This window comes from Dasypus novemcinctus, chromosome 3, assembly GCF_030445035.2.
Source record: "Dasypus novemcinctus isolate mDasNov1 chromosome 3, mDasNov1.1.hap2, whole genome shotgun sequence".
Taxonomy (NCBI): domain Eukaryota; kingdom Metazoa; phylum Chordata; class Mammalia; order Cingulata; family Dasypodidae; genus Dasypus; species Dasypus novemcinctus.
In genome coordinates this window covers 2,309,470-2,332,812 of record NC_080675.1, presented here as the reverse complement: position 1 = coordinate 2,332,812, position 23,343 = coordinate 2,309,470, and the positions used below count along the sequence as shown (strand labels likewise).

The window sequence follows — 23,343 nt, the reverse complement described above, 5'->3', positions numbered from 1 at the left end:
TAAGTCAGAGTTAAGATTTTCAGAGGTATAACACATTTTGCAGTGGTTGTGTTCCTAAGAAAATACTTATACACTGACTCATATTTTAAGAAATCTGGTTTTTTTTTTTCCTCAGAGAAGTGCCAGGTTTATTAGCATGAGAGAGCATACCCTCACGTTGCCACCAATAGACGTAGATCTGCAGAGATACGTACTGTACGCACAACAACAATTATGGAGAATCTCTAGGGTTGAAAGATATCTTAGAGGTCACCACTGTGACCTTCCTGTCTGATGTGTTAATCCCCTTAAACATCTCCCTCTGAGGGACTGAGGTCTGATTCCGTTTACCATATGGCCATGACTGAAACCTGACCTGCTCTGAATCTGCATTGTGGCAGCAGAGAATATTTAAGCACTGTAGAGTAGTTGAAGTTAATGTTCCTTGGCTGAGGCCACACCGATTCCCTTTCCTATGAGGAAGAGTTTCCAGAGTCCAGTGCACAGTCCCTCAAAATCCCCCCAACAGAGCTCAGAAAAGAAGGCTTGGGACTAACGACTGGTTAGCTGGATTTCATTCTTGGGCTTTCAGAAGGCCTAGTTCTTCTTAACTTGCTATCTCATGGGATCTTGGTCTGAATTGTTTTAAAAAGCAGAGTTGTTTCATATATCCTCTGCACACAGCTGTGTGCTAGGTGTTATATGAGGTCGATTTAAAGATGAGGAAGGGTGTGGTTCTGCCCTCCTGTAATTGAATAAACAAGATGAAAGTAAGCAAATTACCTAATACTGACCTCCCACTGTTTATACCTCCCAGGGGAAACTTTTGTTCCCACATAGATCATAATAGAGGTGTTTTTAAATAATATAACTTTTTTATATACAGTTATAATTCCTCCAGTCTAAAAGCATTATTTCAAGAGTTGAAATAGCTCCTGAGATGGCCAAGTACATAGGGTTACTATCAGAGTCGATTGTGGGAAGTGGTGGGGTGATGTCCAGATTTAAGGACATCATGGCAAGAATCCTTGAGACACAAGAATAGAAGCTGGTGCTAACTCTGGAACCAGGAGAGAACAAGGCTTTTATACAGGCCTTCCTATTTTGATTGCTTATTTATACAAAAGGCTTATTTCCTCAAACCTGAGTCACACTGTATCATTGTTAAAAGTGTTACTTTATGTACCACTAAGGAAGGAAAAATTTTATGCTACCAGTTACTATAAGAAGCCATCATTCTGATATCAGGGATGTTAGTAAAAATGTGAAAAAATGTACTAATTCAAATAAAATGTGGAACATTTAAAGAAAAGAAAAATCGCAAGGAATATACCCTTCTTAGAGCTAAAGAAAACCTTCTTAGTGGGAGGAAAGCCTCCTTTCTTTGCTTATCATTTTAACCCTTTGGAGTTAACCATCCAACTTTGGATTTCAGGTTCCTACTTTCTACCAAAAAAGCACTATCGTGCTCGCTTCGGCAGCACATATACTAAAATTGGAACGATACAGAGAAGATTAGCATGGCCCCTGCGCAAGGATGACACGCAAATTCGTGAAGCGTTCCATATTTTTTTACAAAGTCAATAAAAAAATAAAAAAAAACTCCAAAAAAAAAAAAAAGCAGTATCATTACAGCCTAGAATTAGTTTATAAATACTTACTTTGTCTTTTAATTGCTTAAATTGTGCCCTGCTTCTTTTCACAGTTTTCTCATTACTAACTGACCTATTTTGATAATAGATTTAATTTTTTAAAAGTTTCTCTTAAACATTAGATTTTCTAGAAGAGGCAATATTTGCATCAAATTTTAGAAGGGATTTATTTCTGTGTTGATTGATATGCCTTAATTTTCTTTAAATGTTTTTTCTTGACAATATGGATGTATCAGAGCCTAAAGAATGGTATGATAATTTTATTCATCATTTCAACATGTGATTAACTATTATTTGTTAGGTGCTGTATTGGTCTAATTCTATATTAAAGCATCAGAAAATAGCCTACAACATAGATTGGCATTTGCCCCAATTTTTATGTTGGGTAAATCTAAGTTTAAAGTAGGTATTATTCACAAAATAAAGTTAGATATGCAAAATGTTACTTAATAGATTCGAAGATTTCAGTTTCATTAAAAATGTATTTCTAAATTGATGTTTTACAGTTTTATGAGCTGCTGGGAGGGAAGCTAGCTGGTACAGATAGAAGAAAGACTGATGATGGAGGAGGAGGAGAACAGATATATTTTGCTAGACTCCTGAGTGCATAGTGAAGTTTCGCTGTTTGAGCACTCAGAAATAATCTTTATTTTTATGGAATTCCATGCTTTCATAAAATCTTTTCTGTTGTAATATATGATAAAAGTCCTTTAAAGCACTTCTATAGAGGGCTAGCTATTAAAATCTTTAACAGGAAAAAAACTGCTTTTCATAGGTGCAGTTTCTATGTGTGTGGTGTGTACATACAGCCATTTATTTATTTTTTTCTCCTCATATCCTCTCTGCCCACCCCTCCCTCAGTGAAGTTATTTGAAGTCATTGAAACTGAAAAAACACTCTACCTAATCATGGAGTATGCAAGTGGAGGTGAGAACATTTTTATATATTGTTTGTTTTGTTTCTTTCTTTTTTCTTTTTTCTTTTTTCTTTTCAAGGGAGTATACAACCACACTGTCTATATGGATAATAAGGTTTCATTTAACATCCAAAGTCTTAATACACTAGCTTAAGAGTCAGTTAAAAGGAACCCTTAGCAGTTCTCTATCGAGAATTTCACTGTTAGTATTATTAGTTGATAATATGCAAGGACTTAAAATTTTTAAATATGTTAATGCATTAGCCTGTTGGATGCTTCTTTTTCTCAGATTTTAATATGTCGTTGGTATCCATCTTTCCCAAGGCCAAAAAATAATTATTACAGTGCCTATAATTAGAGTTTCCTTAAAATAAAGATTAAAGATTTGTAGTTATTTGTCTACAATGTTATATAAATTTAGGCATTTTTCTGAAATGCATGTATATAGCTGCTATCATTATAAAGACTTGGGGTGAAGTTGGACTTAGCTTGTAGTTTTGGGACCACGTGAGAGTTTCGTTGTCTTCCCCACTCTAGTGTCAGTTTTTTGAGGGCAGAAACTTTCTCATTCATCTTTGTGTGTTCCCTGCATCCAGCACGGTACCTGGCACATAGCAGATACTTAACAAATAAGGATTGAACTGAGTTTGAGATGTGTTAAATGAGTGGATACACATTTTGTTGAACTTCACATTGTAACTAGTAGTTTGGATTACAGTAGAGTTTCATTTATCCTTATCCAGGTTTTAAAACGTGGAGCTAGAAAGTTGAATCAGCCTTGTAGGAGTTAACCCCTTAACTAAAGAGATTCTAAGCCTATTGTGGAAAAGAATGAGTTACAGTAGGCATTCCTCTGATACCCCTTTTTTATACTCCTAACTCACTGGTTCTGTGTTTTATATTTTAAATTTCTGATTTGGAAATTTAGTTGGCATTTTCAAACTTGAGGAGTAGTAGGAAGAACTAAAGGTTAATTGTAGAACCAAAGGTCTATAATGGAGTTCAAATAGCACAGAGTAATGTTCATAACCTTGTCTGTGTTGCCTCTGCAGTGTAGAGGGGCCACTCTCTTACCTTATCTCCCTTGACCTTCACAGTGTCCCTGTGAGGTGGCCAGGAGGGAGTGCTAGGATTTACCCTTGAGAAAGGGGAGGCTGGGAAGTCTTAACACAGTCACATTGCCAGGCCTGGAACCCCAGCCTTCTGATACCCTGTGGCCCCTTCTCATTGGTCAGCAGTTTTCAGCTTCTGTTCTCCATCTGTTTTAGGTACCCAAATCATAGGCAATAGGAGACAAAACATCTAAGAATCTGAATTTAGTAGAAGATAGGCTCTGGAAAGCAAAGATATAGGGTCAGTCCAGCCAGTGCCCCTTATTGGTCACGTGACCCACAGGTTACATAGCTGTCTCTCTGTGCTTCATAGTGGGGGTGCTGCCATAGCCCTTTCTCAAGGAAGGAAACGCCACACGTTTCCCACACTGTGCAGCACCACAACAACATGTAAAAGCACTGATGGCGATTGCTTGTCGTCTTGGTCTATCTTATTGTTGGTGCTTTTGCCATGTGAACAATAAATAAGTTGACTGTCCACCCCCAATCCCTCACTGGCCCAGTACAGTACCTTTTGATTTGGTATAATCATAGAATTTTAGAATTGGAAGCAATCTTCCAAGAATCATCCAGGGCAGCTGTCTAATTTAACTCAAACCAAGGCTTTTGGAGCTGTCTGGTCCAGTGTCCTTTCCATTAAACCATTCTCCCTGAGCTGGGGTGTGAAAAGTCACTTTTTGAGTTTATTTTCTCTAATAGCCTTTAGAGGTTTTCAGTTCAGCTGCTTAATCTAAGTTAAAGTAAAAACAAAAGGGGGGAAGGGGCCTGGGTTGACTTCCTGATTTATAACTTAGGGATTGATTTGACTTTAGGGTTCTAAAACCTCTCCTTCAAAATTTACTCTCTTAAAAGGTTTATATACATTTGAATTTATGAAAAATAATTTTTAAAACTTAAAATTACACTGATAGACATGGGTTTTCTCTTTGTCACTTTATAATAGCTAGTGGGTTTGATCCATTAATTTTTTTAAAATCAAAACTTTTTTCTGTGGTATGCAAATGATATGTTCTTTAGTTGTTTTCACTTATTAACCACTCATTTTGACCTGCAAATAGAAAGGTCATTCACTTAGAAGATGCCGACATCTTACTGAGCTAACATTCATAATTCTTCATCATAGTTAAATGAATTGTGTAATGTAAATTAACAGTATGTAATGCCTTTTTAAAAGATAATTATGGAAGTAAGTGATAATGTGAAAATATTTATGCCTATCCATTATTTAAAATTAATTTGTTCAGAGTTAGGGTAAAGAACTTAAAGTCAAAGATATTAGTGTTCAATTCAGAATGACTTTTTCTTCAAGAGTATCCATTTAAGTTGTGTTCTGGTTTAAATTTCAGAATATTTTACTTGAATGTCGTCACTGTGCTAATGAAAGTATGCTTTACTCGAAGTAATGTTCCTTTCCTAATAAACATTTTATATATCAAAATTTTCTAAACTAACACTCACTACTTTCAGAGGTATTGGTTCCTTATTTCTAAATTATAAGCAATTGGCAGTGCTAGTACATTCTCCGTGTCACCTCTCACCTCCAAGAAATTTCTGTCATGTATATTACTACCTTGCTGTTCGTAAGTGAAATTCTTTTGGCTTTCCCTTAAAGCTGTACCCTGGGACCAAGCACTTCTCAACACTACTGCTAGGCTTGCCACTCCAGTCCAAGCCACGGCCATTCTTGTCTTAATTATTGCAATAGTCTTCCATTTGGTCTCCCTTGCCCTAATCCCAACCCCCTTCTCCCTACAGCAACTAGAGTGATCCTTTTATATTTTCATATTCTCCTCTTCTTCTTTTCTCAGAGTAAAAGCCATAGTCCTTTCCTACAGGCCTCTTCAAGATCTCACCCCTCCCACTCTCTCCTCCTCCGTTGGCCATGCTGCCTGCCTTGCTACACTTCTCCATCCACATGGCCACCTTGCTCTTCCTCTGCCTGGAGTCTTGTTCACTCCATCATGGTTGTCAGCGAAATGCTTTTATGTCTTGCTCTCGTGTTTTCTCTCTCTCAGACATACCCACACTCCCTATTTCTTTTCCTGCTTTTTCTCCATAGCACTTATCACCTGGCATCCTGTATGTTCATTTGTTTTTTGTCTCTTCCTTCTAGAATGTAAGCTCCATGAGGAGAAGGGACTTAATTTGCTGCTGTATTTCCCCAGAGCCTAGGACAGTGCCTGGCAGTTAGTAGGCACTCAATAAATATTTGTCGAATGAATATATTCAGGAAACCTTCTTTGTAATAATCCTAAAATGAAGGCATCCTCTTTTAACACTAATAATATTCATTTTTAACTTCGAATTTTCATTACTCAGTTTTTATTAAAAAGCAGAATGAAAGCAGAATGAAACCCTTTAAGTAAAAGTTGTATAATTTAAACATTTGAGAATTTAATTTTATGGCTTTTCTCCAGCCTAAAGATTTTATCAGTGAACATAAATGTGTATAAATAAACTGAAGTCTAGGTCAATTCAATTTCCACTTTCTTTTTTTTTTACTATCTTCATATCTACATTTAAAGATAAAAATGAAAGCTTTGCTAAAAGTGAAACGTCAACAGTTATTGGGAAATTCTCAGAAGTAGGACTTCTCAATTATATTTCAATTTTATTTCTCTCAATTATAGGTGAAGTGTTTGACTATTTGGTTGCACATGGAAGAATGAAGGAAAAAGAAGCAAGATCTAAATTTAGACAGGTATGAATAACACTCCATTAGTTTATTAATTTAATAAAGTTACGTTTTCTTACTTGAACTCAGAACAAAGCAAACAAGTGTTTGCCTCCATAGATGCTTATGAGACCTATTGGATGAAACCTATTGTTGGCCATTCAGTTCAACAAAAATTTATTAAGTACCTTTCATGTCTGAAGCACTGTGCTGGGGGCAGCCATGGCTCTATTCTTCGACTTGTAATTGGGACATTAATCTTGATACTTTAAACTCAGTTGGTGACATTTGAGTCTTAGAAAACTAGAGCCTTTCAAAATACCTATGATTATATTAATTAAAACCATTTCACAATTTTTAACGAGTCAAAATCTAAAAATTCATTATTAGTTTTATCTTACAAAAGCAAGACCAGATATAACTTTCTTAGTGAGTGGCTTACCTTCTTGCTTTGTCTTCCACCCTGCTCTTAAAAGAAACACTCTTTTTTTTTAAAGGCAGGTTTTTAAACATGAAGCTGACTTAACTGTCCTGTCTTTATTATTTATTGATTGTCCAGACACTGGGATAAGTGCTTTACCTGCATTAATGTAGATATTGCAGCAGTATTGTGCTTGTGAGTTAAGGACTATTATGCCGATTTTATAGATAAGGAAACTGCGACAGAGATCCTGATCCTCTGACTCCAGAACTCAGTTTCTTATTCCCTATATTGTACTGTTTCTTTAGGTTAAGAATTGGCAAACTTTTTCTGTAAAGGGCCAGATTGTCAATCTTCTATGCTTCGTGGGCCATATGGTCTCTGTTGCAACTTCTTAACTCTGCTGCTATGACATGAAAGTGGCCGTAGACATGTCCATGTGGGGAAATAAATGACGTGTGCTGGTAAAACTTTATTGACAAAAGTAGGCAGTGGACCGTGTTTGTCTTATAGGCCATAGTTTGCTGAACCCTGATCTAGAGGAAGGGAAGGAACAAGTACTGTATTATTTTTAAATGAACCTTATTTCCTCAGTTTTAAACTCTGCCTTTTAAAGGCATTATAGCCTCATTTTTCTCAGAACTCTGAAATTTTTGTTTTAATCACATATGAGGATGTCAGCGTAGAAGCATTGGCTTTTAAAATTGCCGTATTTGGAAAGGCAGCTTTTAGCTGATTTTCAGATTTCTCTTAACACTGCCTCCTTTGATTTTCTCATTGGTTTGTTGTGTTTCTTAAATTTTGCTGTTGCTTAAATTTAATTTAAAAGCTTAAATACGAACGGGACTTTGAATTTAAACTTATTGAATATCAAAGTTAAAAGTAACTTTAGTTGGTCATTTAACTTCATGATCTTCAGTCAGGATGATCAGGGAAGAAGGGAAAATGGTTTAATGGCCCATGAGGACATATGACCAGTCCTCATGCCAACCAGTAACAACAGCTGTGCCTGGACCTGCCAAGGAAGCACTTTAGCATTTCCTCTTCCACTCCTTTCCTCTTCCACTCCTTTCCTCTTCCAACTTCGCTATCTCCTTGATGAAATCGAACTTGTCAGAGGGACTTGAGTGTTTAGTTACACCAGATTTTGAGGAAATTCCTCAAACCTTAGTTTAAATTTCCCACAAAAATTCAAAAACCTTTATTTGAAGAACCTGTTGGTTGAACAGTAGAGATGGTTTATGTGTTTGTGCTTTTACAGTTAATGACTTATTTTCAGTGAAGCATTGCTTACCCTTAATGTCATCCTTTTTTCTTGCCATGGTATTTCCCTGAGACAGCTCGTGTAGACCAGGAAGGATCAAGCATGATATTGGTATTTCTACTTTTCTTCATTTCTAACTGCCATGTTTTCCAGGAGCTTATTATTCATCATTACTTTAGCTAAATAAACAAAGGTTCCCTGCTTGTGTCAAAGAGGAAGATATGCCACACACAAAGTGCACTATGCATGATCTGTGTTCTACCAAGAATAGTTCCTTTCTTCTACATTCTTTACCAGGTGGTTTTTACTCTTCCTTCTTCCTTTACCATTCCCATTCAAGTTGCTGCTTTTGCAGTTTTAATACTTTGGTTTTCCTCTTGTTCTTTTCAAAGAAAAAGAATAGAGTCCTGACTATCTTCTTTACTTATATCTTTCTTGATGTGTTGATAATATCACTGCCTTGGTTTTTTTGTGGGTGAATGAAAGTAAATTAGGTTAGCCTTCAGAGTATAACCTGGAAAATGTCCATGTTCTCAGCCTTTATCAATAACTGCTTTTAGTTGAAAAGCAGAATGCAATAAAGAAATAGCTTAAAGTTGATTCTTTTCAGGTTATTGTGGTATCAGATTAGCTTTGAGCTGTTTGGAGCTGAAGGAAGAAAAAAATCTTAGATTTGTCTGAGAAAGACATTGTCAAATATGATTCAAAAGCAGAAATCTCAATAGAGGAAGTGGGGAGAAACATGGGAAAAACTAATAGAAATACTGAATGGGAAAAGGGGAAAAATTGCATCAGGCAGTCATAAGATGAAATTAACCAATAACCTGGCTAGCAAACCTAATACTTTGTTTTGGGGAGACAAAGCTATTTCACTTCCCCAGTTTTCATGGATACAGAATAGACCTTCAATTATGAATATTCCAACGTGACAGATGCTCTCAAAACTGCTTTTGTTGTTGGGATATTTGTAGCTCTAGTTAATTATGAGTGGATCTGCTGTTCTGAATATTCATTTTAAATAAAGTAATAAGGTTGTTTAGTGCATCCCTGATTTTAGCATCATCCCATCCTAACCTCCACCTGTTTCTATTTGCTGCTTATACCAAGCCAGGGGAACCTACAGAACCGCTTTCTCTGAGGTTTGTGTCCACCACAAGTGGGTACAGGCAGGTTAGAATTGAGTTGATGCCCAACAGAGCATCTGCAGGTGAATGCACCACAAGATGCAGGAACAACTTGGTGACTGGGACTATGTCTCTTTAATGAGCAATTGATGCCAACCTGCGCCTCAGTTTGGACAAGCATCAGAAGCAAGAGGAGATGCTGCAGTGAATCTTAGAATGGACTGTGCATTCTGGTTACTCTTGGAAGAGTCTTCTGGGAAGAAGGGAAGGAGGCAGAAGCACACTTGAGGCTTGTAGCTTCCTAGATATTGACTTCTAGGAAGGAGAGTGAGGATTGAAGAGTCATCAGATTCTACTTTTCTTAGCTCCTGGAGAAACAGGAATTTCTGAAGGCAGTATCCTCGGATAGAAATCCGCATCTCACAATGGCCTTTTCAGCCTCCCTTGCTGACCTCTAAGCAGAGGCGAGCTGCCCCATCTGCCTGGATTTCCTAAGGGACCCAGTAACCCTTAATTGCAGCCACAACTTCTGTTGCTCCTACATTGCCCAGTGTGGGGAAGATCTACATGATATCCTCCCCTGTCCTGTCTGCCTCCACCACTGCCTTTACAGGGACTTTAAGAAAAGCAGTCAGGGAAGTAGATAAGGCTCAGGCAGCTGGGCTCCTGCGTACCACATGGGAGGTCGATGGTTTGGATCCTGGTGCTGCCTAAAGAAGAGCGCAAGTTGGCCCAACAGACAGGTGTGGCAAGCTGACACAAGAAGAAAACCCATAATGAGAGACTCAACAAAGCAGGGAGCAGAGGTTCCCAGTGCCTCCTAAAGAAGACAGTGAGCTGATGCAACAAGATGACACAACAAGAGACATGGGGAAGAAAAACATAATGAGAGACTCAACAAAAGGAAGGAACGGCGGTGGCTCAAGCAGTTAGACACCTCCCTCCTACATCAGAGGTCTGGGGTTTGACTCCCAGTGCCTCCTGAAGAAAGGAAGATGAACAGGCACAGCAAGTGAAAAACAAGGGGGTGGGGAGAAATAAATAAATCTTTTTTTTTTTTTAAAGAACAGTCAGTTATGTCACATGGCTGATAATGTGAAGCGACTTCCCACCAGGAAGAACAAATGGAAACTACAGGAAGAGAAACCCCTGTGTGAGAAACACAATCAGATCCTAGCCCAGTTCTGCAATGAAGACCTTGAGTTATTGTGTCCTCAGTGAAGGGTCTCCTCTGACCACTGGGATCATCACCTGATCCCCATTGAGCAAATTGTAGGTAGACTCAAAAGCTGTATTGAGCTCCTGAAGAAGCATGTTTAATATGCTGAAAAGCAGTTAAAAATCCAAGTAACAAAATAATTTGACAAATCAGAGGGAGGAATTCTCATTTTGAACAACTTAAGAGTTTTTTGGGAAAAGAGCAAAAAGATATAATTATTTCGAAATTACAGATTGAAGAAAAGGATGCTGAAAAAAACCTAAGGGAAAACAAAATAAAATTCTTAGAGCATATTTGCACACTAAAAAAATCTACTGAGTGAAATAGCAGAAAAGAGTGTGCAGTCAGAACTCGACTTACAGGTATTGAAAGTATCTACACCAAGTATGAAAACCTGTACACTCCAGCAGTCTTTTCATATGGATTACAGAAAAAGTATCAATCTCTTGTAGAGTATTTTGACCTATTTAAGGTAAATTTGATGCTAGATAACTGAAACTGCTCACCCCAAACTCATTATTTCAAGACAAAAAAAGAGTGACGTTAGCAAAGACGAACCTAAATTCGCTTTACAATTTTGAGAATTTTTTTCCCCTCTATTCTGAGTTCTCAGGAGTTTGTGGCAGGCATTATTAGCAGGTAGAAGTAAGAGGCAAGCATCCATAAAGACTTTTTCCACAGAAATGCTGTTACATCACCATCCCCAAAAGACGGGTGCTGGTGGGTCCGGCTTTGATCTTAGACCTATGTTGCTATAACCATGATAATATCCAGACAGACAGACAGTTTTTCTGGACCATGAGTTAGGAAAGGTTTCATTTTATAATTGGGATAATAGGTCTCTCATTTATACTTTCAATGACAGATTTAGAGAAAAACTTAGGCCTTATTTCTCTATTGTATTGGATCTACTTCATCTTACCTTACAATCCATATAGTAACCATCGATTAAAGAAATACTTGGAAGAATTTTGTTTATAGATATTTTTCTTCCCATTGTTCATTCTTGATACTTAAAAAATTGCATATTTACTAATTGTTGGTAGGATATGATCTCAATAAATATGGTATTTTGTGATCTGATTGTTTTTTAACTTTTTATTTTAAAATATAGAGTCACAGGAAGTTGTGAAAAGAGTCCATTACGGTTTCTTTAAAAAACAAAACAAAAAAAACAGCACTAGAAGATAGTTCTTTTCTGTCCCTCTGTTTCTGAACCTAACTATAGCATAACTGATCATGCCTACTTCACAGAAATGTTACAAGAAATATTTACCAAATGGTTTTACAATTCCAAAATAAAATACGTTAAAATTAAATGGAGGGAGGGAGGGAATTGAGTTGATGAAGATCTGGAGAAACAAATGGTACTTTCCTTATAATTGCATTTTTGTATATTTGTAATTTTATATATATAAATACACATGGCTAGCTAGTACCAAGGAAAAGACTAGAAGCAAACTAACAAACGATGTTATTTCTCATTGGTGGGAATACAGGTATATACTTGTATATTTTTCTTTATTTCCAAAAGGGTCTATAATGAACATGTAAAACTTTTACAATTAGAAAAGGCAGAATTTTTAAAAGAGTTACTAGTAAATGTGAATTTTCAGTAAAAGTTTATAATATTATGATGTTAATCACAGGAATAGTTAAAAGTTGACTAATTTAAAAGGATGTTATTTGCTGGGATTGAGAGGAATTCGTATCAGTATAGCACTTAATAGTTTTTAGAGTATATGGTTCACGTATATTGTAGTACTGATGCTTTCATTTTAAAGAAGTAGGAAATGATTCCTCTGGAAAGTTAAGTAAGTTTTGCTCTCCTTGAACCCACATCTGCTAAAAGCAAGAAAGTGTTGAAGGCAGCAGAGTGACTGGGAGAAGTAATCAGAGGAAAACCTACCTGAATTAAAACCTGGCCAGAGAGGAAAGTGGACGTGGCTCAACTGATAGAGCGTCTGTCTACCATATGGAGGGTCCAGGGTTTGATCCCCAGGGCCTCCTGACCCATTTGGTGAGCAGGCCCACGCACAGTGCTGCCATGTGCAAGGAGTGCTGTGCCACATAGGGGCACCCCTACACAGGGGTGTGCCCCTTAAGGAAAGCCACCTTGTGTGAAAAAAGTGCAGCCTACCCAGGAGTGGCACCGCACACACGAAGAGCTGACGTGTCAAGATGACACAACAAGAAAGAGATGCAGTTTCCCAGTGCCACTGGATAATGCAAGCAGACACAGACAAACACATAGCAAATGGACGCAGAGAACAGACAGTGGGGGCGGGGGGAGAGAAATAAATAAATTTTAAAAAAACCTGGCCAGAGAGAAGCTTCACTGCCTATTGGGTTTTGAGTTGACTCTGTGAGCATGGAAAGACTTCACATGCACCGTGTGGTGCTCGGCCTGGAGACAGCCGGCATCCTTCAGATCCTGGTGATTTTTTGTGCCCTCTACCACATACAAGAACAATAACTCGAATGTCAAGGGGTTGGGTCTGAGAAGAGACTACGCCTTAAAACCAAAGAGAACAGGAAGAACATCTTGACCTCACCCCAGCATTGAATCAAATCTAAAATTTGAAACTTGAGACAATTGTTTTTAGAGTTCCACGGAGATACAGTCAGTGCTTACTGAGCATGAAATATTTTATCTTAATTATGTTTTTGCACCCAGCAGTAACTTTATTACCCCTGCGCCCTCCCTTTCAGATAGTGTCTGCGGTGCAGTACTGTCACCAGAAGCGCATTGTCCACAGAGATCTCAAGGTGAGTGAAGATGCTTTGACTGGGTAGCTGACAGATTTGTATATGCTTCCTTCTCTCTATGGACATTATACAAACGAGGCCTCATCTTGGTGCCACCCCATGCTCCCAAACATAACTGTCATCAGTGTTCTTGGTCCTCTTTGCATCCTCCCTCAGTACATGCCCCTCTGCGCTGGTAGCTTCAGTGGCCTCCTAGAGCTCATGACCCCAGATGTATTCCCGCAGCCTCAGCTCCCTTCTAGGACCCAGTATCCCAGCTGTGAGAAGGGCAGCTTTGCTCAGGTGACCCTCAGTCCCCTCGGATTCAGCAGGTTCTTCTTCCAAACCTGAGCATATATTCTCCTGGTGTCTGATGCCCTGGAGGGACCTTTCTCCTGTACTCCACTGCCCCCACTGCCCTGTCAGGAGCCACTTCTGTTACTGCTTCTTGAATGGTCTATTCCATTCCCATTACCACTCTTCCAGACCACATCACCATCATCTCCTACTTAACACTCCAGTGGCTTCTTACCTGGGCTTACCTGCTTCCAGTTTTTCCTCTTCCTTCCATGTCTACGTTCTACATTGTAGCCAGAAAAGTCTTTTAAAAAGACAGACTTTGGATAGATTTTATAGTATGTGAATATATCTCAATAAAACTACTTTTAAAAAAACAAACAAACACAAATAAGATGGTCACTTCCCACTTACACAACCCTTCAGTGGCTTCCATTGCCCTTAGGATGAAAATCCAAACTTCCCAACTGCAGCTCACTCAGCTGACACTTTGTGGTTCAGTCTTGGCCATCTCTCCAGCTTTTGCATTTCTCTCCTGCATACATTCAGATTCTTGAATGAAACATACTCTTTCTCAGGTTTTCAGACTGCTTATTCTGCTTGAAGTGGTTCTTATCCAACACCCTACTGCTGTCTACTAACTTATCCTTTAGGCTTTGATTTCACTTCTAGGAAGCCTTCTTGAACCTTCCAGTGCTGGGTGCACAGCTCCCTAATGCAGCACTTATATTAGAGCATAATGTAAGTCATTATGCTGTCTCTCCCCCTTATAAACTGTGAGGTCCTTGAGGGCAGGGCCAAGTCCATCTTGTTCATCATTATATGTCCCAACTAACTTGGAGTATAATAACCACATAGTAAAGGTTTGTTGAAATAAATTAAAATTACTGTGATTTGTTGAGGTTTGTGATTGCTTCCCTCTCTCCCTAATAGCTGTTTTATAGTTATTTAGCAGTTTTGATGAAATGTAGCTATCCACTTAAGTACCCGTTTTTTAAAATGACCCTATTCTTAATTGAAAAGATCATCAAAGGTTTTCTTGGTTGTGGGATATTTGATAATTAAGTTAGACTGTTACTGATTGTTAATGTTATAAAATTAGGAATTCTAAGTTATCTTCTGGGTTTTTCCCCCTAAAAAAAATGTTTCCTTGTTTTACTCGTTAGGATATATTAACTTTTTATGAAATGCCTAATTCTATCTATAGTTCCAACTATATTTTGGTTAAATTTCATTTTGTCTTGATGTTTTCCCTCTAGGCTGAAAATCTATTGTTAGATGCTGATATGAACATTAAAATAGCAGACTTTGGTTTTAGCAATGAATTTACTGTTGGCAGTAAACTGGATACGTTTTGTGGCAGTCCTCCATATGCAGCCCCAGAGCTCTTCCAGGGCAAGAAATATGACGGACCAGAGGTCGACGTGTGGAGTCTCGGTGTCATTCTTTACACTCTAGTCAGTGGGTCGCTTCCTTTCGACGGGCAGAATCTGAAGGTATAAAAAGCACTTGCATCCATGGTCTTCAGAAATCTAAAGGGGTTTCATAAAATGATATGCTTAGTACTTCTAATGTTGTATCAGTCAGAATGGGGGTTGCAGTGGTTTGTTGTTTGCTTTTTTGTTTTTTAACCTGAAAGTTGATTCACTAGTTTTGTTTCCTCTCTACCTCCACAAAGGAACTGAGAGAGAGAGTGTTACGAGGGAAATACAGAATCCCTTTCTACATGTCCACAGACTGTGAAAACCTTCTCAAACGTTTCCTGGTGCTAAATCCAATTAAAAGAGGGACTCTAGAGGTAATCACATAAGTAGAAATAATTAACATCACTGGAGAGTGTTTCAAATAGATTTAGAACTTTGCTTGGTTTGTGTGACATACTGAATACTTTTTTTGGGTCTTTTTTTTTTTTTTTTTAGTTTAACTGTGGTAAAATATACATAAAAATCACTTTAATTATGTTACGTGGACAATTCTTTGACATTAAGTACATTGACAGTGCTTTGTAACTTCCACCACTATCTATTTCCTGCCTACATTCATCATCCCAAACCGAAACTCATACTTACTTGGCAGTAACTCACCATACCCCTGTCCCCCATGTCTTATAACTACTATTCTGCTTTCTATCTCTATGAATTTTCTTAGTATAAGTATTTCATTTAAGAGAAATCATACAATATTTGTACTTTTGTACCTGGCTTATTTCACTCAACATGATGTTGCAGGGTTCATCCATGTTGTAGCATGTACCAGCTCTTCACTTTTTATGGTTGAATAATATTCCATTGCATGGATAGACCGTACTTAGTTTATCCATCTGTTGATGGACACTTGGGTTGCTTCTACCTTTGGCTATTGTGACTTATGCTGCAGTGAACATTGATATACAAATACCTGAGTTCCTGCTTTCAGTCATTTTGGATAAATACCTAGGAGTGGAATTGCCAGGTCTTAATGGTAATTATATGTTTAAGTTTCTGAGGACTTGCCAAAACGTTTTTCACAGTGTCTTCACCATTTTACCTTCCCACCAGCAATGTACAATGGTTCCTATTTCTTTGCTTCCTTGTCAATACTTGTTCTCATATTCAGTTTTTGTTTGGTTGTTGGGTTGTTTATGGGTTTTTTATTTGTTTTTTTCCAAATGATAGCCATCCTATTGGGTGCCTGGGCTTTTTGATTATAGTTCCTTAGACAGGAATTGAGACCTGAAAAAAAAAGTTTTCCTTTGAGCTATAATCAATGAAGTGTTGAAAGTAAACTTTCCTAAATATTATGATTATCCATATATTGTATTTTATACCACTAATAAACAGTTCACTTTTCCAGCAAATCATGAAGGATAGGTGGATCAATGCAGGGCATGAGGAAGATGAGCTTAAACCATTTGTGGAACCAGAACTAGACATCTCAGACCAGAAAAGAATAGGTAATTGCTCCATGCCCTCATGTTTGTGTGTGTTTGTAAAAGTGACATATTTCTTTTTCTGTTTTGATCCATGTGTAGATGCCTCAAATGCTATAGTAATTGTAAATAATGGAAAGTTAAGCACAAGTTATATAAATCAGCTTATCTGTTCTCTCATATTGAAACTTAACTGCAGTTTCTTACAATAGTACTATAATAACTCAGAAACAAGTCAGCTGCTCATTTATGTTAGAATATGTGTAATCTTTTAGGTCAACTAAGGGAAATTATTTTACCCTGAAACAAAATTTCTTAACCAAACAAAACACACAAACTCTCTTCTACCCTTCTTTTAGATATTATGGTGGGAATGGGATATTCACAAGAAGAAATTCAAGAATCTCTTAGTAAAATGAAATATGATGAAATAACAGCTACATATTTGTTGCTGGGGAGAAAATCTTCAGAGGTAAGAGTAATCAGAGGAAAAGCTAAAATAATCTTTTTGTAAATTATCATTTTATAGAACTCTCTTCTTAGTTGTTTTTTTAATATGTATAACATTTGGTATATCTTTTTTTTTTTAAACTTACCTGTAAATAACAAATACAACCCTTGTGACTATTATGAACTATTCTAACTTCAAGATGATATGCCTTAATGGTGGGTATTGCCACCAACTTCGCGCTCATAAGTTGCCTGTATCATTAACAGTTTAAGTTATTTGAAAAAAGCCTTGAAAGAAGGTTATAAGTACATACCTTTTGTGACTTTTTCCAGCAGTCACTAAAATACTTTCACCTGAGCTTAGGGCTGTCACTTTCATGCATTTTGATTTTTCTTTATAAATGAACTGTGCTATGAGCGATTTCAAGTGTAGTTTTCTAATCAACCATTTGGGTTCGTGCTATGGTTTGCTCTTTGTTTTCATTTTCTCTTAGCTGGATGCTAGTGATTCCAGTTCTAGCAGCAATCTTTCACTTGCTAAGGTTAGGCCAAGCAGTGACCTCAATAACAGTACTGGCCAGTCTCCTCACCACAAAGTGCAGAGAAGTGTTTCTTCAAGCCAGAAGCAGAGACGGTACAGTGACCACGGTAAGTTTGAGACCGTCCCGTTGTGTCCTCCAAGCATTGGGAGGCTTCCTCTTGCTCAGGGCCTGCTTGGGTTAGGGATTGGCTTGATTTTTCTTGGCATTTCTTGCCTAGCATTCTTACAGACACTGGCATGACTATCTCAAGACTCTGATGTCCTTGGTAAAAGCAGTGAGCTTTCACTAGGTAAGGCTTAGCCACGTAGAACCCTTACCGTTTGCCTCTCTGGAACCCCTGCTTCAGTCTGCAGTTCTCTGCTCATTCTCTTCCCTATCTCTGCATTGGATTTACTTTTTAGAGCAGTAGTGTCCAGGAGGACTTTGTGCAGTGATGAAAATGTTCCATATCTCTGCTGTCCAATGGAGTAGCCACTGGCCATAGCCACTTACAGCTGTTGAGAACTCGAACTGAGGAAATGGTTTTTAATTTCTTTTCATTTTATAATTAAGCTACATTTAAGTAGCCACATGCGGTAGTGGCTTCATATTGGTCAGTTATTCCACCTTCAAGACAGCTCTGGTGCCATTCTTTTAAGATTACCACTGAACAGCACGTATAATGAATATACTAGTTAATCTAGCTCCCAAAATTGCTTGAGCTCCAGATCTGCTGTGCTACTGTAGGAGTCTTCATGAGGATTGTTAGAGGACATCAGTTCATGATCCACCTCCTGGACAAGGGTGTGGCCAGGAACCCGTCTGCTTCCTCTGCCTCTTTGCGTGCAGACATGCTTTCCTTTGCCTCTCCCATCTTCTCTAGTAGTCTCAAATTTCTGTTTATCTAGATGTTCTCAATTGAATTCCTCCCCAGCCTAATGCCCTGAAGCAGTCAGAATAAGAGATCCATAAACTTACTTTTAAGTGCTTTAAAACAATCCAAGATAAAACTTCAAAAGAAATGCTCCGCAAACTCTAGTACTGTTCTGTTCCAAAAGGTGATGGCATCTCTTGTACAAAAAGATGTATCATTGAGATAGACAAAGTGAACCAGTTGGCTCTGCATGATTGATGTGCATCTAGTTAGTTTGATTATCTATACAGTTAACACACGTTTGAAAGTTCCCAGAGGACAATGTAGAAGCTTATTAATAGAACAAAAATTTTTAATGTAGAAAGTTAGAAACTAATAAGTGAAATTGCAAAATTGAATTCATTGTATTTAATGAATACTTTATATTTATTAAATATAAACGGAAAACATCTTAGAGGATTTTTACTATTTTAACTTTTTTTTTTTAGATGAATAGCAGTCTTTGGTCACCTTATAAAATATGTTTATTTTCACCAAATAAAATGTGGAAACTATCCTGGCTTTTTAAAAAGTGGACTCTTTTATTTTAGCTGGCCCAGCTATTCCTTCAATGGTGACATATCCAAAAAGAAGTCAGACCAGCACTGCAGATAGTGACCTCAAAGAAGATGGAATTCCCTCCCGGAAATCCAGCGGCAGCAGTGCTGTTGGAGGAAAGGGAATCGCTCCAGCCAGTCCTATGCTTGGGAATGCAAGTAATCCCAATAAGGCAGATATTCCTGAACGCAAGAAAAGCTCCACCGTCCCTAGTGTAAGTATTTTGGACTGTAGACTTTTCCTAGGTTTTGTACGGTTGAAACAGTGTAGACACTGTTCTTCTGAACCTGTCCATTTGGCTCCTATGTTCTCCTCTGCCTGGAATCCTTCCCTCTAGGCTGCTTTGTCCAATCTCAACCTGTACAGGTCCTGTCCCTGCATCCTCCTCTTTCCCTCTAAACTCCAGTGGTTCTCATCAAGGCAGTCATCACCTGCTGTGTTGTTGCTGTTTCTTACTGAACTGGCCGTGTCCCACTAGATACGTTATTAGGTCCATTCTGTCAAGGACTGATTCTGATTATCCTAGGTGCTGAAAAGGCTCACAGTCTGTAAGACAAAGTAAATAAAAACAAATAATTATTGCGGACAGATGTCTAACGGCAGTCTGTACGTAGTACCAGATGGTCTTGTTGCCCATGTTTGAACAGAATCTTCAAAGGACTCTCTAATGATAATTGACTTTGAATGCTTCGCTTGCTCCAGGCACTGTGCTAAGTGCTTTTCCATGTCACTCATATGTCTTCATTATTCAAGTGATAAAAAAGAAGAAAAATTTGATTAAATGTCTAAGGTAACATTCTTGACCTGAATCCAGCTCTTAATCCCTACCCTTAACTAAATCTCTGTACATAGGTAATCAGTAAATATTTGTTAAATTAAGTTGAATTTATTCAGCTTCAGAAACTTTTCCTATGAATTGAAGTGCATTCTTTCTGACCTAACATAGTAATTCTTATTGTTAGCACTTCCAGAAGTAATTTTAGAAAGAAATTGCAGAAAAATGAATACCTTAAGGGTGTTCCACGTTTTTCCCCACAAGCATGACGATAGCACAGCCCTGCCTTAACACCCCTCTCAGCTCACCCCCACCTCAAAAAAAAAAAAAGCCTAGTATGAGAAACCCTCTCTTTGGGAGTCTTTCATCTTTGGTCTGGAGATTCTGGAGGATTGGGATACATAAAGATGCCCAAGAGTTTTGTCTACTCTGTAACTTTCCTTCCCTGTCGTCTTGAAAGTATATCCCTAGCTTTATCAGTCACCCATATTTGATTATTTATAAAGAGTAAAAAGTACATAGGGGAAACGAATGTGGCTCAAGTGATTGAACTCCCACCTACCACATGGGGGGGTCTGTGGTTTGGTTCCTGGTGCCTCCTAAAGAAGACAGCGAGCTAGCACTTTGGGCTTGTGCGACAGGCAGGCACGGCAAACTGACAGAACAAGATGATGCAACAAGAGACACAAGGGGGAAAACATAATGAGATATACAACAAAGCAGGGATTCCCAGTGCCTCCTGAAGAAGATAAGCAAGACAGTGAGCTGTTACAATGGGCAGGCGTGGCAAGATGATGCAACAAGAGACACAAGAAAAAAAAACCTAATGAGAGACACCACAATATAGGGAACTGAGGCAGCTTAAGTGATTAGGTGCCTCCCTCCTACATTGGAGGTCCCAGGTTCAGTTCCCAGTACCTCCTAAAGAAACAGAAGAAGACGAATAGACATAGCAAGTATAGACAATGAAAGGGTGGGGTGAAATAAATAAAACAAGTCTTCAAAAAACAAAACAAAATTCCAATGGTACATTAAAAAAAAGCAGCATAATGATTTTCTCCCATTAGTCTTCAGAGTTTCTCTGTACATGTTCTGCTCATGATTTATTTTTGTTTGAAAATTGTTTTTATCTGATAAAATACCTTAAATTCCTTATTTTTCTTCTTTGCTTTTTAATATTTTTGTTTTTTTTTAATTTTAAATATACTAGCTTTTAGAAAAAGTAGATCACTCTCTCTTCCTGCTTTGCTTTAGTTCATAAATTACTAGTTTATGTGATTATTATAGCTCACCTTTTCAAAGTCACTTAAATATGGCCATATTTCATTTTTTCTGCAAGGAAAAAGGGTAATAGTTGCTAACTCCCTCTCCCTTTTCTGATCTCTTTGGCCATTACTGTTGATAATTTAGTGTGGTTTTATTTAAAGACTGGTATTTGTGTCTATGCAGATGAGTTACTTGTCATAGTACTGTACTCACTAAATAGTTTTAGACCCTCATTTTAACAAAAACGAAAAGTGTTAATCTTCAGGGATTACTGTTAGCACAGATTTTACAAACTAGTAGGGTTCAGAATGTGTACAATTCTAAGACAAAAATACCCTTTTTTAATAGAGTAATACAGCATCTGGTGGAATGACACGGCGAAATACTTATGTTTGTAGTGAAAGAACCACAGCGGACAGACACTCAGTCATTCAGAATGGCAAAGACAACAGGTAGGAAATTTTTATCTGTTGGCAAGAAAATTTGTTTTCCCTAAACAAAATGGAAACACATTATTTACATCTCATTTTTTAGAATCAAAATTGAAATAATAACAGTAAGTATTCTCTAACGGTAAGTTAACTGTGAATGCTAATATTTAGCAAGATGCCGGGATCCCATTTCTCATTCTCCAGAGCTTCATCTTTGTGGCCCATTATGATTGAAAGGGTTGACTTGAACCAGAAAGCTGTCCTAGAGGAAACAGATGTTGTGAAGCGATGATTAAATTATAGAACACTGAATTAGGGAAATGGTGATTATATACCTTTATAACTTTTTAAGGAAGACTGAAAGATTGGAAAGATAGGACTTGAGGCAGAGAGCCCCCTACCCCTGAAAGATGTGGCACACACAGTGGGGGTGGAGTGGGAAAGGGTGAGCATTAGGTCAAGGCCAGAAATTAGCTGAAAGACCAAAAAAAGTAGTCTGTTCTCTGGTAGATTTTCTCTTATGACACTTCTATTCTCAAATCTATCAAATTTCTTCTGGTTCAAACATTATTTAATAGAAGATATTGGTAGAAGGCTTAGAAGTTTCTAGTGTGTTTTGGATCTCAGTCTGTATGACTGGAAAAATGCTGTTTCTGTGACCTTTTCGGAATTCTTCTAAGGTATCAAGGAAGTATTTTATCAGGTTTCTTTTGAACTTTAGAATATATGATTCTCTAAGATACAGAGTCAGATATTTTAATGGTTTTAGTCAGAGATCTGTTGTTCACTTTCCACCTTTTTGTGTATGAGAACAGATGCATGGGTGCATGTGTTCTTCTAATTCTCCTTTCCTAAAAGTATTTAGTTCACTCTTTGGAAATAAAGAATCCTTTAATTTCTTTAGAATCATTACCTTTCTGTGTTCTACCTGCAGATAACTTTCTCATTGGGGTAGATTCCTCCATCTCTTGACCTGGGGCCCTTATTGTGTCCAGTAGCATCAATCATTTACTTTGCTTTGAAAGTGTCTTCTTTTATCATTAACAAAAAACAGCCTCAGCACCAAGCCCCTTACAAGAAGGCCCATGAATTTTAATAATATCTGGATTTTTTTTTTTTTCTTATCTTAAAAGGTGAACTGAAAAACTGTGGGAAATTTTGGAGGATTTGAGTGCCAAACTGGTGGTCATGCATTTTACTTTCAGTTAAGGCACTAAATGTCAAAGCCACTTTCTCTCCTTTAGAAATGGATGCACATGGGAGCAGATGTAGATCAAGTGCTTGAGTACCAACTTCCCCTATACAAGGCCCCGGGTTCAATCCCCAGCCCCTGTATTTCAAAAAAAAAAAAAAAAAGAAAAAGACAACTACTTTGATTGCTACAATGAACTAAATAAATGTGAAACATATTTTTCTAAAAATGGATGCAAAGAAGCCAGACACAAAGGACAAAGAATGTATGGTCTCACAAATATGAACTAAATACAAAGAATAAACACATAGAGTTAAAACCTGGAGTATGGGTTACTAGGAGATAGGATGAGGGCTGAGAAGGAGTACTGGTGCTTCATGTTTTTAGAATTTTTAATTAGCTTGATTATAAAATGTGGAAGTGGATAGAGTTGTGATGGTAGCACATTATAGTGGGTGTAATTATTAGGTTGGTGCAAAAGGAATTGCCGTTTTGGACCATGAATTTTAAATCATTATAACTTGCCTCAAACACATCTTTATTAATCAAAATAGGAACCATTATAGTCAACACATGTTTGCCAATGAGAAATAAGTTTGCTTATTCCTATAGCCTAAAAATCCGTGCTTTGGATTTGACTAACTCTTGGAAAGCATTTTCTGCATCCTGCTGGTTGTGGAAGTGTTTTCCCTGCAAAAAGTTGTCGAGATGTTTGAAGAAGTGTTAGTCGGTTGGAGAAAGGTCAGGTGAATATGGCAGATGAGGCCATATTGGACAGCTTTGTAGCCAATTCATTCAACTTTTGAAGTGTTGGTTGTACGACTTGCGGTTGGGCATTGTCGTGGAGAAGAATCTGGCCCTTTCTGTTCGCTAGTGTCAGCTGCAGGCATTGCAGTTTTTGGTGCATCTCATCGACTCACTGA

The 23,343-nt window shown here is 37.8% G+C and overlaps 1 protein-coding gene and 1 non-coding gene across 10 annotated transcripts in view; both read left to right on the top strand.

Moving 5' to 3' along the window:
- Window positions 1-23,343, top strand: part of MARK3 (microtubule affinity regulating kinase 3) — a 116,016-nt gene that overhangs the window by 73,589 nt on the left and 19,084 nt on the right. For 7 of the 9 annotated variants that reach the window (XM_004459982.5, XM_004459980.4, XM_012525719.4 and 4 more), the window contains 10 exons: window positions 2,493-2,558; window positions 6,290-6,360; window positions 13,074-13,130; window positions 14,666-14,902; window positions 15,085-15,204; window positions 16,239-16,338; window positions 16,674-16,786; window positions 17,259-17,412; window positions 18,750-18,970; window positions 21,146-21,249. In XM_004459982.5, the coding sequence (XP_004460039.1) occupies window positions 2,493-2,558; window positions 6,290-6,360; window positions 13,074-13,130; window positions 14,666-14,902; window positions 15,085-15,204; window positions 16,239-16,338; window positions 16,674-16,786; window positions 17,259-17,412; window positions 18,750-18,970; window positions 21,146-21,249 (1,243 nt within the window). The remainder of the gene's footprint in view (window positions 1-2,492; window positions 2,559-6,289; window positions 6,361-13,073; window positions 13,131-14,665; window positions 14,903-15,084; window positions 15,205-16,238; window positions 16,339-16,673; window positions 16,787-17,258; window positions 17,413-18,749; window positions 18,971-21,145; window positions 21,250-23,343) is intronic. The other 2 variants (XM_071213598.1, XM_023589260.3) reach the window with 1 other exon arrangement.
- On the top strand, window positions 1,445-1,551 carry LOC111764506 (U6 spliceosomal RNA). The gene has a single exon (XR_002797099.1). It is a non-coding gene; the product is annotated as a U6 spliceosomal RNA (small nuclear RNA).